We start from the raw sequence: 15,821 nt of genomic DNA, 5'->3' as shown, positions 1-15,821 counted from the left end.
CTGGAGGCTGCAGAAGAATGTATCAGATTCCACTGACTCCCACTCCAAGCCTTGCTGCTTAAGATCATTGCCCAACATCCTTGGCTATTTATCCATCCACGTTTAACAGCCTGATAATTTAGAAGCATGAAAGACTGAAGATGGGCAATTTTGTGTAAAATTCGCAAGTACATGTTTTCTTAGTTCAAAAAAAAGTTGTTTATTAAATGCACTCGGATGTGCAATTCTCATTCTCAACCAGGCTACTGTGCAGCCATGCCTAGACCCTTTGATCAGCAGTTACTTGGCAATTGCTGATTCTCATTAGCATACCACGCCAATTGCGAACCACAAAGGTTATTTACGTTACGTTTTAAGATCCTGGTGACTTGAGACTTTTGCCTTCTCACTACTATATTTTCTTCTGGATGGTAGCTTAAGCGACTAAAACCCTAACTTCTCCGGTGTTAGAATGATTTCACTCGTCGAAGTATCTTATCTGATGAAACTAGAGGTTGCAAGATTTGGGTTCCCCAACAAGCAAAAAGCTAAATGCAAAGTGGAAAATCTAATTTATTTATTCCCCCCGGTGCATTGTCAAAAATGGGCTGCAAAGAAGCTACAGTAAAAATATAACAATCTAGCGATCCGAGGTCCCTTGATTTCGATTCACAGAAACATGGGCGATCACCATTATCAGTTCTTTTGCAACAGGTGCTAAATTTCCATTAACCGTCAAGCTGTGGTCCTTAACTTACCTCCCAAGGAAAGCACCCGAGGATAGAAACATCCCAACCAGAGAAGATGAGGCTTATTAACTATACTATACGTGGAGAGAAATTATTGGTTGCTAAATATGCTTTCCATGACCCAAATTACAAAGTGAAGGCATCAAAACCGCAACAAGGCAATAAATTTGATAAACAGTAGCCTTAAACTCTCATCCAAAGCAAGCAAAATCTTCCAGATTCCATCAAAGAATAATATTACATCGGTGTGATGTAGAAAATGAGCTCGAACTAGAATCTTAGCTTGTATTTTGGTGACTCTTTCTAAATAAGTTGTTGGGCACTGCAGCCTAAGGCCGACGACCAACAATAATAAAGAGAACCTGAAGACCAAAAAACCTCCTTACACTAGATTGAAGATCAGTACAGACCCAGTAACTTCCACCAGAAAGTTCCTACCACGGCCCATATTAATGCATTAATGAGGGCCATTATGAAGCCGAATTTGAAGACGTCCGGAAGATCCGTATAACCAGCTGTTGGATTAAGGAAAGAAAAGAAGCACCAGATCAGTAAAAATATGCAACATAGAAAGAATAAACTCTAATACAAAAGCAAATCAAACCAATTCAAGTCTATTTTTTCTATCTTTTCCAAATTTTCACACTTAAAGAAGACATCCATCCTGCCAACCCCCTCCCTTCACTGTCATGAACATAAAATGAAGACCTACTTCTAGCCAGAAAACAAAGTGTTTGCAGGTAAATACTCTTGGAAGAGGAATGGAGGATGAAGAATGTAAGTGGAGCTGATTATAAGACTAGCATGAGAACAACAAAAATTTGACACAAGAAAGAGACTAAGCGCACCTCCAAAGTATACAGCTGCTTGGCCACTACTATAATGTGTCAAAGCACCAAATAAGTTTGTATTATATGCCAGAGCTAGTGCTGCCAATACACCAGGCACCCCGGATGCCAAGTGCATGGCAAGAAAAGCAGAATACAATGCTCCCACATGACCAGTTTGACTGGCAAATAAGTAGTGGATAATAAAGTAAGCAGCCTGAAGGACACCAAATGCCGCAGGCCAGCTCAACGAGAGAGACTGAAGAATTTTGGCAACACAACAGGACATCCAGCTTACAATGCCAAGGTTTGTTAGTTGACCGGCCATACCAACAAGGACTGCAAACCAAGCCAAAGTATCCCAAGCTGATTTTTCACTTAAGCAATCGTCCCAATCGAGCACTCCCAACAATAATAGTATTGATAAACCAAGCATGGCAGCTACAACACTAGCAACACCAAGAGCATCCCTGGGTGAATAAGACAAGAATCAGTACCTTAAGTGGAAAAGATTACCTAGACAGAAGAATGGACCAATAGACAATTATCTGTACTCTCAGAAATGCTAGTACCAAAAAAAAAAAAAAGTAACGAGTACAGACAACAGTTGTCAACCAAATCAAGCAATATCCAAGAAACATTATACTGCAAACACACTGTTTTAGATTTTCAAGACTTTCATGACATATTCTTTGGTATTACTAGTGTGCGGAACCTCAATTTATCACCCTTAGTTCATTGAAATGAAAAACATTCTAAACGTACAACAGTGAACAGGCTACACCGCATAAAAGATACCTACCCAAATACCCACAAGGAGACTGCTAGAAGCATTGTACCAACCATCACCCATTCATTCCTCGTAACTGGACCCATAACCTCCAGCTTTTTGGATGCCATAGCAGGTGCATCAGGTGTATCCTTAGTTTCGGGAGGATAAAGTTTGTACAAGACTAGAGGAGTAGCTATGAGGGAAACAAATGCAGGTAAACTAGCAGCCTTGAACCAAGAAACCCAAGGGCTTGCAATTACTACCCCAAGTTCTTCAGCCAACTTGAGACAAAGCAGGTTTTGAGCTGCAGCAGTCAGGAAAAGAGCACTAGAGTTACCAGCAGACTGTCACGCATCACAACAGAGCAATGCATGAGATGTTTAATTTACAAGAAACAAAATAATTCATGAGAAAAGGTAGAAAAACATCTGTCACGCGGCAAGGAAAATGAGAGCACATTCAGCCATATGAAGATAGTGCCGTAAAGAAAATAGGAAAAAGCTGTAAACTTTCAACAAAAATTTCAGCAAGAACTCACAGAACAAGTTTTAATAAAGAATTTGCCTTCATTCTGTCTTACAATTCTACCACAGAAATAAAAAGTTTTTTCCCCTCCTAAAGTGCCAAAGAGTAAAAATCTTATGATACTAAAGTCTGTTGAATCCCTCCTTCAATTGCCACCAAAGAATTTTGGTTGTTAAGCAATAGTAACTATAGCAATCGTCTGACCAAAAGAACAAGAATTCTCTAGCGATTATCTTATGAAGAACAAAGCAATAATTCTGTAACAATCATCCCATGAACCCTGAACATCTTACAGAAATTGAGTCGTTATCATTAAATATTGGATTGCCTATCAAGTATTTCTTCAGGTTAAAATCCAATTAAGCTCCTTTTAATTCGGTCCCAGAGAGAGACTAGTTCAGAGTAACTTCAAAAGTTTCATCATCATCCTCTCTGCTTTCTTATAGAATTCTAAGTTCAGTAAATAAACTGTTTAACTAACCTACCAAGCCCAGTGAACGCATACATCCAGGACAAATAAGCTAAACATCTTTAATTTAAAAAAAAAAAAAAAAAAAAAACTTTCACTTCATTTTGCAACTCTATGGTACCTGAAAATCAATAGAAATCAACTAAATTCAATTCAAACAGATGCATCACAAATAAATCAGAGCTAGAACTAGAGCCAAACCTGGAACTGTGATTGAACCAAATACGCGCCCAGCTTCCTAGCCGAGGGATCACCGGGTTTACTCCCAGCCGAAAGCGACAACGACTTGATAATGGGCAAAAAAACACCACCAGCTCTGGCAGTAGTGCTCGGCATTGCCGGTGCAATCAAAGCCTCGCTCAAAGTCAACCCATAAGACAATCCCAAAGTACTTTTCCCCAGCCATTTGACAAAATAGGTAGCAATTCGATCCCCCAACCCCGTCTTCACAAACCCGCGAGCGAAAAAGAAGGAAATGACAATCAACCAAATAACTTCGTTAGTAAATGCACTAAAAGCGATTGTAAAGGGGAGAGTTCTCGTCAAAATTGCGGTAGTTAATCCCAAGAACGCCCAGGCTCCCACGGGTAGTGGGCTCAAGACGAGGCCAGCAATTGTAGAAAGGAAGATTGATAAGAGCTGCCAGGCCTGAGGGGTGACCTCTGGGGGTTTGGGTACTAGAAAACGGACAATTAGTCCAATGGAGACAGAAATGATTAAAGGGATGATCTTTGCACCTTGCAGGGCGACGGTTTTTAGCTCGGTGGTGGAGGGTGCACTGTCGTTAGTGGAGGAGTGGGGGGGAGAGAGTTTTTTGTAAAGGAGTTTAGGGGGTGAAGGGAAGAAATTCTGAAGAGAGAATTTGGGTGCGGAGATGGAAAGCAGTGGTGGTTTAAGGGAGGATGAGACTGGGGGGAGGGCGGTGGAAAACCGTGGTCGCAAGTGGTGGATGGAGACGCGAGAAAAGGAGGTGGAGGACAAAAATGGAGAGTGGAGAACAGAGCTCTCCATGAGGTTATGGTGATGGTGGCGATGGTGGTGGATGTAGATGAGTGAGTGAGTGTGTGTTGTGTGTGTAAATAGATGGTGGTCAGTGGTGGCGTTGGTAGGGAGGTTTTAGGAGTGGGGAAGCGGAAACTACGAAGGCCACGGAGGGAGGGAGGGAGCGTTCGGTTGGTTACCGAGTTCTTTTCTGTTGTTGTTGTAAATTTCTGTATGTATTGCCTTCTGTTTTGTCGCACTGGCAGTATTGTATCATGTATGATGCAAACGAGAGGAGGGGAAAACAATTTGGAATTTGTTTATCTGAACCATAGAAATAGTCCCCGTTTTTTATTGGATGAACAACCATACACATAATATATGACGAATGATGGTACTTTTGAGGTTCTCGCTTTAGATTATCCTCTGTTACTTGCTATCATGGTCATGGATACGGATTCTATTATGTGTTCTTGCTTGAAGGGTCATGTGCTAAAACTTGAACCGGGGTAGGCTGGATCTGAAGTCCGCGATAATTGAGTCTGAGCAACTTCACAAAGGAAATCTAGTCGAATTCGAGTGAAAAAAAATTAAAACTCGTCAAGTTTTATTGAGCAGTATATTTTTAATACAATATTTATTATAAAATTATGAAAATTACTTTAAAAATCAAGCTTAACAACTCAATTGAACTCGATTAAATTCGATTTAGTAGAGCTTAAACTTGAGTAAGGTAAAGTAAACTCGAGTTCGACTTCAATCTCAACTTTGAAAAATTTGATGCAACTGAACCCAAGACTTTTTACTTGGATAGTGTACTAATCATTAATCTTAACTCTTTGAAAAATTTGATGCAACTGAACCCAAGACTTTTTACTTGGATAGTGTACTAATCATTAATCTTAACTCGACTTGATTGCAACCTTAAAAGGTAGGGATGTGAAATGTTTGGGAGAATTTTATTATTTTCTTCATTTGTACTGTAATTTACAAGGGATTCAGTCGGTTCTTTCTTCGATTGAAAATGGTTTAATGTTGGTTTTGATGTTGAAACCTTTGTTCCGTCTCTGAAGTGTAGGGGTGGAGAACCAAAAGGTGTATGGTAGTTCCTCACGTCTCCTAAGAAAAGCCGCTGCGCTGAGGAATGGCCAACATTTGTTTGAACTTTTGGACCATTTGTCCGCACCAATGCCAATCCTTCTCACTCGACTCTTCAAAGCCAGTCATGCGCTGCGCTAGCCTAGGCGGAGATATATAAACTACCCGTTTGGTTCAGGGGTATGAGACCAAGGAATGGGATTCAATATGGATTTTTTTCATTAGCGAGTGAATTGGGCACTTTCAATCCCATTACTGACCCTTGCAATTTTTTGGTTAACAAAAATCCAAAACAAAATTAATAAATGCTCCCCCCCCCCTCTTCGATCTTCTCTCTTCTGGTTCAGCTACACCCAACTCCGGTCGTTCCTCCTCTCTTGTTCTGTGTCTTTCCTCCTTCCTTTGTTCTCAGTCCCTACCTACCTAACTATTACTTCGACCCCTTTTCATCTCCTATTCTCAATCCCTCTACGGCATCATTTCCTGTACCCCACCCCTCTCCAACGCTATTTCAGCCCTTTCCTCTCTTGTTACAGAAAGCAACTATTGGCACTACAAGAGAGCAGGAGATGGGAAGGAAGGAATTAAAAAGGTAAAGAAAAATAGAAAAAAAAAGAAAAAGAAAAGAAAACAGAAAAAGAAGCTGGAGGTCTATTTATTAAATTTTGCCATCAATTTTGGATGCTCAAAGGCTTGCCTTTGAATAACCCCTCCAATCCTGACTCTAAACGATCGCCTGACTTAGCAGAAGGGCATCATCTCATGGAGCTTCAGTTTTGAGGGGGTTTTCACAAAAACCCATCGTCATTGAAGGGTCATTACCATTACCATTCTAAGGATCCAGACTATGTCCTCTTTCGTTAATAGCTAATTTAGCTATCGACAAGGGTCCACAAGGTTTTTGCAATTAATGAGACATTAATTTGGTTTCCTAATTTTTTAATCAAATACGGATGAGTTTCTTATTCTTTGTCATCAGTTGAACCTTCCTCATATAGCTTTACCAATTCGTGATGAGATCACCTGGGCTTGGGCTAAATAATAATGTAATTTTTCAATCAGTGTTAGATGAGAATGGAAGGCTCAAACTAGTGATCCGGTGCAATCACATCCCAAAATCATTTGGGACGGTTGGGCACAAATTTATTTTCTTAATTTGGAGCGGGAAGAAGTTTATGATGTCGCCATGCATGATGCTAAGGCAATTTTCATGTTGCATGGTTTTACAAAATCATTTAATTCCAAGTTGGCAGCATGCATGTTGAAAATAGAAGGCCAACACCAACTGCTGTGAATAGATTAGGATTGACAAACAATTACGTCACCGGATGGATGTGATAAAATTAATTACCATATAGTATTGTTATAATTAATTACGAGTATGTGTATATGCAGACCACGGGCATGTGTAATCGTTCTAGGCAGTTATGTGCATTTTGCACAGCGCGTAACTTTGTTTGCACATGGTGTAACTTACTTTTAACAACGTGTAATTTTAGAACAAAATTTTATGAGTCTCACACATGTTGTTAAAATTGAAATACAAGATGAAATCTGAACCGTACAAATTTTTTTAGCCAAATCTTAATCGTGAACAGCTCTCCTTCTGATTACCGTCCCGCCCCGCTTCCGTGTATATGCAGCTACGTCCTAATACTGATAAAAACATGCATCTGTCAAATTAATCGTAAATGATGTACTAAAAAATGTTTGGAAGATTTGACTCAGCACAGGGTTTGACTTTTTTTTTTTTTTTTGGGGTTGATGGCTTGCAGGGATGACGTGTGGACTTGAACAGGGCAGGTCAAAGTTTTGATGCGAAAAGAAACCGAGGGGGAAGAGTTGAGGAAATATGGACGACGGCTCCTCGATGTGGGTTGTATCCAGTGCATCATGACGGAGGATAAACTTTGGAGCCTCAAGCGGCGTACGAACGAGTGTATCTTTCTTTTCTTCCTCCTCCTCTTCTTTTCTCTGTCTTCTTTTTATTTGGCAATATTCCTTCTTTTGCTATTACTTGCCGCTTTTTCTTTTTTTTTCTTTTTTTGGCCTTTTCTATACTTTTAGCCTTCTTCTTACGGAAACGAGAACTTGAACAATTAAATCTAATCTCAGAACAATACTCAAAAGTCGGCAACTCTTGAGCATGTCCCAGGGACTTAACTACCCAAACCCCAATCCCCCCAAGATCGATGTGGGATAGAAACCCCAACAGGGACCAAGCCCGGTGAGCCGCTGCTACTAAGAAGTGACATTTATTGATAAATAAAAGTTTCATTTTATGATTTCTTTTTTAAAGTATTGGGATGGCTAATTCCTAATTAATGGATGGCGGACAGCAAACAGAGGCCTTGGGTTGGAGGGTCCCTACCCCCTTCTTTTTGGCCCATGCCTGCCTACATGTGGTTACCTGCACGGCACGTAGGTGGCTGACAGTCGTAAATGATTGGAGGAGAAACATCTAATAATACAGTAGTATTTTGGTATTTATTTTCTCTTCCCTATCTAATAAAAATTTTCTATTTTTAATACTATCTTATTAATAATACATATATAACTTTTACAAAAAAAATAAAAAATATTGCTATATAAAATATAAATAAGAATGTTTACTAGAAAATATAAAAAGATAGTTGACCATTATTATTGCACTTTCGAACACGATTTGGCATTTTAATTGAATTCTTATTTTTATTTGAGTTTGATTTCGAGCTCAATAAAAAAAAAAAAAAAATCAAACTGAACTCTTCCAGCGGATATAACTGAACGTGGGGAATTAGAGGAGATATTTGATCCAATGGATGCCAACAGCGATGGAAGAGTCACCTTAGTAGAGTTTAAAGCTGCAATGCAAAGTAGCAGCTGGACATTCGTTGAATGAATTCTAAAACTTTTGAAGTGGACGAAAAGAATATGAGATTCTAACAATTATGATATTGAGTTCTAGAATTTAACAACTTTTCTTTATTCAATGAACAAATGGTGACCTTAAAAAAAAAAGGAAACAGAAGGAAAAAAAAATGTAACTGGTTGGTGAACAACAGGATACATGTAACCCGCGGGGAGGGCAGTTTTTTTCCCATTATTTCACCTGTTTCCTGGTCGTTTCTTCATTCCCGTCGTCCTGAACATTACTTATAAAATTTGGCCATCTCCTCTGACCTCTTCCTCTCGGGTAAGCTGAAGAGAGGCCAATAACCAATTCTTTTTGCGCTAAAAGTTTGAGACCCCTTCTCAGATTGAGCCTTTCTTGTGGGGTTTAAGAAGTTCTTCTTCATTGAAAAATGGCTTCCATCAATGTTTCTTGCCCTTCAACAACTTTGTCTCGCTCTCAGTAAGATGTTTTCCATCTCTTCAACCCTCTCTACTTTGATTTAATTTTTCTTTCTTCTTTATATATCCCTATGTGTTAATGCCTTACGAGAATATAGTCTTGAGTGGTTTTATTTCATCGCAAACCTACTTAACTGGGATTTTAAATTGGTCGAAGAAAAGGCTACCTTAAGGTTGTGGCGTTTCCATATTCAGTCATTTTTCTTTGGATTTGATTTGATTTTTATGTAAAAAAGCAGACTTTTCTGTCCGACCTTTGCTATACGATTTTTATTTTTGTTTATGGGAGAAAGAGATTATTGCGAACCAAGAACTGCTACATTTCATCCATTACGAGGGTCAGGTGGTTTGAAAAGAGAAGTTGGTTGTCCTGATTGTTCGATTCTGAATTTGAATCGAGAGGGACTGGTTTGTGATTTTCTGGAAGGTGTGAGCTAAGGCTATGTATTTGGTAGTTATCAGTTGGGTTTCTAATAGGTTCTGGTAGTAGAGTTCTTGATTCAAGTTCAAAGTCAATTTTGGCAGCACCTTTTTAAAGTTCTTCCAACTTGTTCTTAAATTTTTGTTCTTTCTGATGTTATAGGCTCTTATTTTAGATGGTCTCTATTTCCTGCCTGCCGTACTCAATTTTTTTGAGGTCAATGTGCTACAACCTGTAACCTGGTTAATGAAAGCATAGGTAGTTATTGAAGTTTCTACGTCAACATGATATACACTTTGTATTCCTTCTAGCATGTAAAGAGATATGGGTTGTACCAAATGAGACTCAATCCTGTATTTGTTTGGAGGTTCTTTCATGCGTGGAAACTTTTATGTTGTGTATGTGCACTTTATTGTTCTTGCTTCCCTATTTTGAATTCTAGAATGACATGATATCTAGCTGACCTTTCTTACTTTTGTTTTAGAGCATTAAAGAATTTCAGATTTTTCAATGGACTACATTGTGGAACTTTTAATCCTCAAAGCGGTTGTCCTGAAGAATCCAGCAGGCTGAAGGGTAGAGCATGCCTCCATATCAAAGGGGATGGTAGAATTAAGTCTGTACTTGTATCTGATGAAGGAAATCTCCTTTCTCATACTAATGGCGCTGATACTGTGGTAAAGAATTCCCCAATCAGCGGCATTGCTACTGGAATTCAGATACAGCCTGATTCTGTACAATTTGGAACTCTTGTGGCAGATATTGCTCCTACCAGTACTGGATTCCCAGTTGATAATGATGAATCTGATTTGGATCGGCCCACCAAAGGCTTCTCCTCCATTTCAGATGCCATTCAAGACATTCGTAATGGAAAGGTACAATTGCTTTTCGGATTGGATTTTAATATGTAGTATGAATACCATGTGCTTCTGTATGCTATTTGTTATATTCTTCAACACATATTTGTAGATAGTATTGGTCGTAGATGATGAAGATAGAGAAAATGAAGGCGATTTAATAATGGCAGCATCAAAGGTTACACCAGAGGCAATGGCCTTCTTTGTGAAGCATGGGACTGGCATTGTATGTGTTAGCATGAAAGAAGAAGACCTGGAAAGGTTGAATATTCCTTTGATGGTGAACAGTAAGGATAATGAGGAGAAGCTTTGCACTGCCTTCACAGTTTCAGTGGTAAGTCATTTCTTTTCTGGATGTAGCATTAGATTCTTCGTAGTTTACTTCTCTTCTGTATTACGTTTTGAACTTTTCTGGCTGGAAATACCCAAGGTGGTGGTCTAGGAGAACCTGCCTAAAATTTAGAAGACTTTTCATTTTATTGTTTGTTATTTCAGATTTCTTATGATTTTATTTATTTTTATCCATTTCCCCCAAAAAAAGATAAAGCAAATAAAACAAATCTAGTCAGTGTACCGCATCTATGATTTGGATTGAAATTTTTTACAGATTTGGACCTGAAATGGGTGTAAATAGTGCTGATGGCGTCAAAGTCTGGTAAAATGATGCTTATGTATGTCTTTGTTATACAATTTTGCAGGATGCAAAACATGGAACAAGTACAGGGGTATCAGCTCGTGATAGAGCAACAACAGTTCTGGCTCTTGCTTCCCAAGATTCAAAGCCTGAGGATTTCAACCGCCCTGGTCATATATTTCCATTAAAATACAGGGAGGGCGGTGTCCTGAAAAGAGCTGGGCACACAGAAGCTTCTGTAGATCTCTCTGTGCTTGCGGGTTTAGAACCTGTTGGAGTTTTATGTGAGGTTGTGGATGATGATGGTTCCATGGCTAGACTACCTAGACTTCGGCAATTTGCCAAGGAGGAGAACATAAAGATTATATCTATAGCTGATTTGATCAGGTTGGTCAACAGACTATCTCTTTGCTTTCCAATGAACTAGGCTTTTGATGTTGATATTGTTCCAATATATTGTTAATAATAATAATTCTAATTCTGCATCTTGAGTGTTGACTTGATAATTAGCATTTTCTGCATGTGTTGATCATAGCCAACATTGTGAGTCATAGGAGAGTTATTAGAAGATCTGACAAAGGAGATGTATGGCGAGATGTTAATCCATTGAATAATATCTACCAAGTCATGGAACTTTTTATGCTATACATGTTACTTCTGTTTCCTTGTCATGTGTTGAATTATTTGTGTCTCTTCATCTTCTTTCAGTATTTCACATCAAGAAGTGATCAAAACTCACCTGCATGATGTGAAATTCATGCCATTTATATATTTCTTCGTCCTGCTTTATATTTGCTTGGTGGTTGATTGATGCCATAGCATGAAAGGATGCAAAGATGATAATTCTTTTGAAAATGCTCAAAATTTGCAGATATAGGAGGAAAAGAGATCAACTGGTGGAGCATGCTTCTGCTGCAAAAATACCTACCATGTGGGGCCCTTTCACTGCCCACTGTTATAGGTCTATTTTAGATGGGATCGAGCATATTGCGATGGTCAAGGTCTTAACTTCTCAAACTGCTCTATATATGAGTTCTTAAGTACTACTCTAAAATCATTTGAATGTGTTCAAGTTTTGTCTTCATGTGAAAAAAAAAAAAAAGTTTTGTCTTCATGTGAAGTTATTTGAAGTAGATTCAGTACAATTAACCATCTGATATGGTTGTTTTAACCAGATAATATTGCATGAGTGTACTTACAACCCAAAATAACATTTTCAAACCTTCTAACAACATATCATTCTGCAGCATTCAGTTTAGGCAGCTGTAGAATCTGGCTAAGTGACTGATTCCCTTATAATTGATTTTTTGAATTATGTAAAGATACATCGATTGCAAGTTTATGTTGGCTCTGAAGAGAAATTTAAGGAGCTTTATGTTTTGACCAGGGTGAGATTGGGGATGGGCATGATATTCTTGTCAGAGTACATTCAGAATGCCTCACAGGAGACATATTTGGTTCAGCCAGATGTGACTGTGGAAACCAGTTGGCACTTGCAATGGAACAGATTGAGGAAGCTAGTAGGGGTGTCCTGGTATACCTCCGTGGTCATGAGGGAAGAGGGATTGGCTTGGGTCACAAGCTTCGTGCTTATAATCTACAAGATGCTGGGCGTGACACAGTGGAAGCAAATGAAGAGCTTGGATTGCCTGTTGATTCAAGAGAATACGGAATCGGGGCTCAGGTAACAGCAAACTTTTCCAAATGATAGTGGCTATTGGAATCAATTTCACAGATAGCATTTGTGATCAATTTTTAGTCTTTTTCTTCGTAATCTTTGTTGAAGTGTCACATTCAATAATATTAGGGGATGTAAGATGGTTTTATTTGTTTATACGCTGCTCCCATCCTTTTTCTTGCTTCTTGGCTTACTGAATGCGGATGCACACTTCTCCTTTTTTATTGTCCTACTGTGTCATAGGACTGAGGCTCTAATATTTTCTGCAGATACTGCGAGATCTTGGAGTTCGAACCATGAAGCTGATGACAAACAACCCTGCAAAGTACAGTGGGCTCAAGGGCTATGGTCTAGCGGTTGCTGGGCGCGTCCCTCTTCAAAGTTTCATTACAAAAGAGAACAAGAGATATTTGGAAACTAAACGTGTCAAATTGGGCCACATATATGACTTCAGTTCAAATGGTTTTCCGAACTTAATTAGCAACAAGAATGGTAAACCCAGCGCTGGGAGCTAAATAAATGGATCTGACTTGTAAGCTTCTCTGTTTCCAGCGGCAAAATCAGCACTGGATGATTGCTATTCAGGCATGATCAAGAGATGAACTGACAGTTTTCATGATTTCAATTCAGATTGAAGTGACAAAAGGATTGACATACAGATAATAATATAACCTTATTCTAGTGATAGTCATTATATGTTCTTTCTACTGTCATGCATTGCGTGTCATTCTTTTTTCCTGATTTATGCATTTTAGCTGCAATTTGTGCAATAGTTGTCTGAAAATTGTTTACTTCTTGAAGCCTGTCTGATGTATATAGGAATACCATTCTGAAAGATCAAAAGATGATACAATGTTGAACTTCCTCTTTAAAGACTTGGGAGGTTCTTTTTCTGTGAGGTCTTTTCCAATCTAGCATGTCTGACGCAATTTGGCAATTTTCATGTGATTGAGGATAATGTAGCTTCAGCTGACTGCATTAGATATGAGCTAAAGTTTGAAACGATCAGGGGAATAGCCCTGATAAGTGATAAGTCCCTTGGCAAAACTAGTTCTTTCAAACAGGAAGATTTACACGGTTGAATTGCAGGAGACACCTCACTCTGCTGATCTGTTAATCGAATAAATAAATAGTACTGGCATTGTCTTAGTTTGTCAGAAAAAAGTATAAGATGAAAAACAAATTCTAAACATGATTTTCAGAATATTAGCACCATAACTGCAGTACAAAGGACGGGAAAACAAGATTCGATGTTACCGTAAAATGTAGCTAATCAAAGTGGAATCACAGTATAAACTTCAAGGACGCTAGAATTATCATTTGGGCACTGGCACTAAAACTTCCAGTGCTCTTTTGAATTCGATCATGTCCTCCTCTTTCAAACTTACCCATGCTTCAAGCCCCTCTCCCTTTTTGGCATCCACCAAACCAATCGCCTCAATTGCTTTGCTTGCATGACTTACCCAATGTGGTTTTCCCCAACCAAAATCAACTTCATGTATCGGGAACCTACACCAACTGGTACAAACGTAAACATCTATACCAACGGACAGATAACGTTTCTCAATAATCTCTCTGCGGGAGTCGATCAGCATTGATGAAATATCCTCAGGACTAGCTGTTGCAAGTTTTTCACTTGTGGATTTTATTCTATTATCGAGTAATATCATCAGCTCCTGCAACTGTATCTTGGCTTTTTTCGCTTCCAATGGAACTATGACCGAGGTCCAAAAGTTCCCATAATTTGGTTCTGATATTGTTAGAGCTGTTTTCCCCCTCAAGTTCATTGCAATAGCAACAATTGAGTCCCTGAAGTGCCCATGTTTGGCAAGACATACTCCTAGGAGAGCCCTCCATATCAGTGCTAACGCTACCACCACTCTAGATGGATGAAAATTACATTTTGAACAAGATAAAGCAGCTCCTTCCATGATCTTCTCTATTATCGTTTCATCTAACAAGAATCTTTGCGTGACTATCTTAGCAGGGTAGTCGGCTGGTGGCCGGGGTTTAGGCCCTGATAGTGTTCTTGCCGGGAAGATTGAAACAAAGTGATCATTATAATTAGGACTGAGCACTGGATACATCTCTGTCGGGCTAGTGCAGCTGTTAGCCCATTCCTTCAGGAATGTCATCATTGAACTGGCATCTACAATGAAGTGTGAAATTTGGATGCCTACCACTACTCCTCCACATTCAAACTTGTTGATTTGGACTGCTACTAGTGGACTTGTTGCCAGATATGGCGACGGAGGAGGATTCCAGGGCAGAAATTTATTCAGAAGCTCAATCTCTGGTCCTTCTTGAAGAAACTCCACAAGTTCTCCATTGACATGTGCCTCAAAGTATTCAACTCCTTGATCCGCACAATCAATCAAGAGTTCATCTTTAAGGAATCTGCCAGCTAGAGGGTAATACTTGGATAATACCCGGGACAAGGATTTCTGCATTTGAGCAAATCTCTCATCGTTTTCGGCTCGATTGTGATCTTCATCAAGCAAGTAATAGAAGAGTATATGAACATATAGTGGAGGAGCTAGCTGATCGAACAATGAAAGCTTGAAGCTTCTAAGATGACTTGGAGTTGGATTTGATGGTTTTATCAGCTTTCTGCTGAAGATTTGAACCTTCAAGCTATCATCCATTTAGCGATTTTTTCAGGGATTATACCGAGAGAAGAAATACGCGTAATTTCTCTCTAAATGATAATTTGTCAACAGTGTGAGCGTATCTGTGTCTTTGTTGGTTGATTTATGGCCGGATAGGGTATGCCCCTTGTATTTTGTATCTTTTTCGGATATTAACAAAATCTTATCTACCCAATTATAAAAGAATGATCCTTAATCTTCATCATGGATTAGAAAATAGTTGTTTGTATTGTTAACATATTTTTCAATAATATTTTTATTTTATATATATTATATTAAAAAAATATTATAATAATTTTTTTAAAAAATTATTTCGAATAATCTGCTACCTACCTAGACACACTCATTATTGACGTGATATAGAGCGGCGGATAAAAAAGCCTATGGGTTGTTACGTGGTATTAATCCGCATTCCACAGACTTTCATTCAATTCTGAAATCTGAGGGGCTTCTGCTGCCTCTGTTATTAATTCTGCTGGGTCTCTCCAATAAATTTTTTTACTAATTAAAAGTTCAAATGGGTTCGAATTTAATCACTACTATGGCTTAGGACATGGTCACTTACAGAAGTTATTATATATGGCCTACCAACATAGATCTTACATGGACACTAGAATTAGTTTTTTGCTACAATGACATCCATCGCCTAACGTGTAACATGTCACGTGGAAGGGAGTAGTATTTTATTTTTTATTTTTTATTTTCTGTAAAATTCTAGGTGGGAGTAGTATTTTAATTTTAATTAATTATTTTTTTTGACAATGATGGCGGTATGGAACTTTTCGCAAATAGGACAATGATGGCTACATATTGTACTAAGGTAATTTGGGAGATGCATGGAGTTGGAAGA

At 38.7% G+C, this 15,821-nt stretch overlaps 3 protein-coding genes across 3 annotated transcripts; 1 reads left to right on the top strand and 2 right to left on the bottom strand.

Moving 5' to 3' along the window:
- Positions 1-894: 894 nt before the first annotated feature.
- LOC113726615 (dicarboxylate transporter 2.1, chloroplastic) lies at positions 895-4,638 on the bottom strand. Its single transcript, XM_027250425.2, has 4 exons — positions 3,523-4,638; positions 2,358-2,671; positions 1,577-2,025; positions 895-1,243 (listed from the first exon to the last, which is right to left on the bottom strand). The coding sequence occupies exons 1-4, from the start codon at positions 4,330-4,332 to the stop codon at positions 1,128-1,130; spliced, it is 1,689 nt and encodes a 562-aa protein (XP_027106226.2). The 5' UTR covers positions 4,333-4,638; the 3' UTR covers positions 895-1,127.
- Positions 4,639-8,512: 3,874 nt separating this feature from the next.
- Positions 8,513-13,221, top strand: LOC113726614 (bifunctional riboflavin biosynthesis protein RIBA 1, chloroplastic-like). The gene is made up of 7 exons (XM_027250424.2): positions 8,513-8,734; positions 9,639-10,029; positions 10,124-10,345; positions 10,710-11,032; positions 11,517-11,646; positions 12,033-12,329; positions 12,593-13,221. Exons 1-7 carry the CDS (start codon positions 8,685-8,687, stop codon positions 12,836-12,838), a joined length of 1,659 nt encoding a protein of 552 aa, XP_027106225.1. The 5' UTR covers positions 8,513-8,684; the 3' UTR covers positions 12,839-13,221.
- A 418-nt stretch (positions 13,222-13,639) lies between these two features.
- LOC113724027 (limonoid 21-O-acetyltransferse) lies at positions 13,640-14,968 on the bottom strand. Its single transcript, XM_027246980.1, has one exon. The coding sequence runs from the start codon at positions 14,966-14,968 to the stop codon at positions 13,640-13,642; it is 1,329 nt and encodes a 442-aa protein (XP_027102781.1).
- Positions 14,969-15,821: the final 853 nt, after the last annotated feature.

The sequence above is a fragment of the Coffea arabica genome, chromosome 2c (assembly GCF_036785885.1).
Source record: "Coffea arabica cultivar ET-39 chromosome 2c, Coffea Arabica ET-39 HiFi, whole genome shotgun sequence".
Classification (NCBI taxonomy): Eukaryota; Viridiplantae; Streptophyta; class Magnoliopsida; order Gentianales; family Rubiaceae; genus Coffea; species Coffea arabica.
Note: the sequence above shows the minus strand (reverse complement) of the source record. Positions and strands in the feature narration are given on the sequence as shown.

Bases quoted from the DNA above. Each gene is read 5' to 3' on its own strand.
- LOC113724027 (XM_027246980.1), bottom strand. From the start codon at position 14,968: ATGGATGATAGCTTGAAGGTTCAAATCTTCAGCAGAAAGCTGATAAAA.
- LOC113726614 (XM_027250424.2), top strand. From the start codon at position 8,685: ATGGCTTCCATCAATGTTTCTTGCCCTTCAACAACTTTGTCTCGCTCT. The intron at 10,346-10,709 runs GTAAGTCATTTC...ACAATTTTGCAG, and splicing joins CTGCCTTCACAGTTTCAGTG to GATGCAAAACATGGAACAAG. The intron at 11,033-11,516 runs GTTGGTCAACAG...CAAAATTTGCAG, and splicing joins TCTATAGCTGATTTGATCAG to ATATAGGAGGAAAAGAGATC.
- LOC113726615 (XM_027250425.2), bottom strand. From the start codon at position 4,332: ATGGAGAGCTCTGTTCTCCACTCTCCATTTTTGTCCTCCACCTCCTTT. The intron at 2,672-3,522 runs GTTTGGCTCTAG...GATGCGTGACAG, and splicing joins TGGTTCAATCACAGTTCCAG to TCTGCTGGTAACTCTAGTGC. The intron at 1,244-1,576 runs GTGCGCTTAGTC...TTAATCCAACAG, and splicing joins AGCAGCTGTATACTTTGGAG to CTGGTTATACGGATCTTCCG.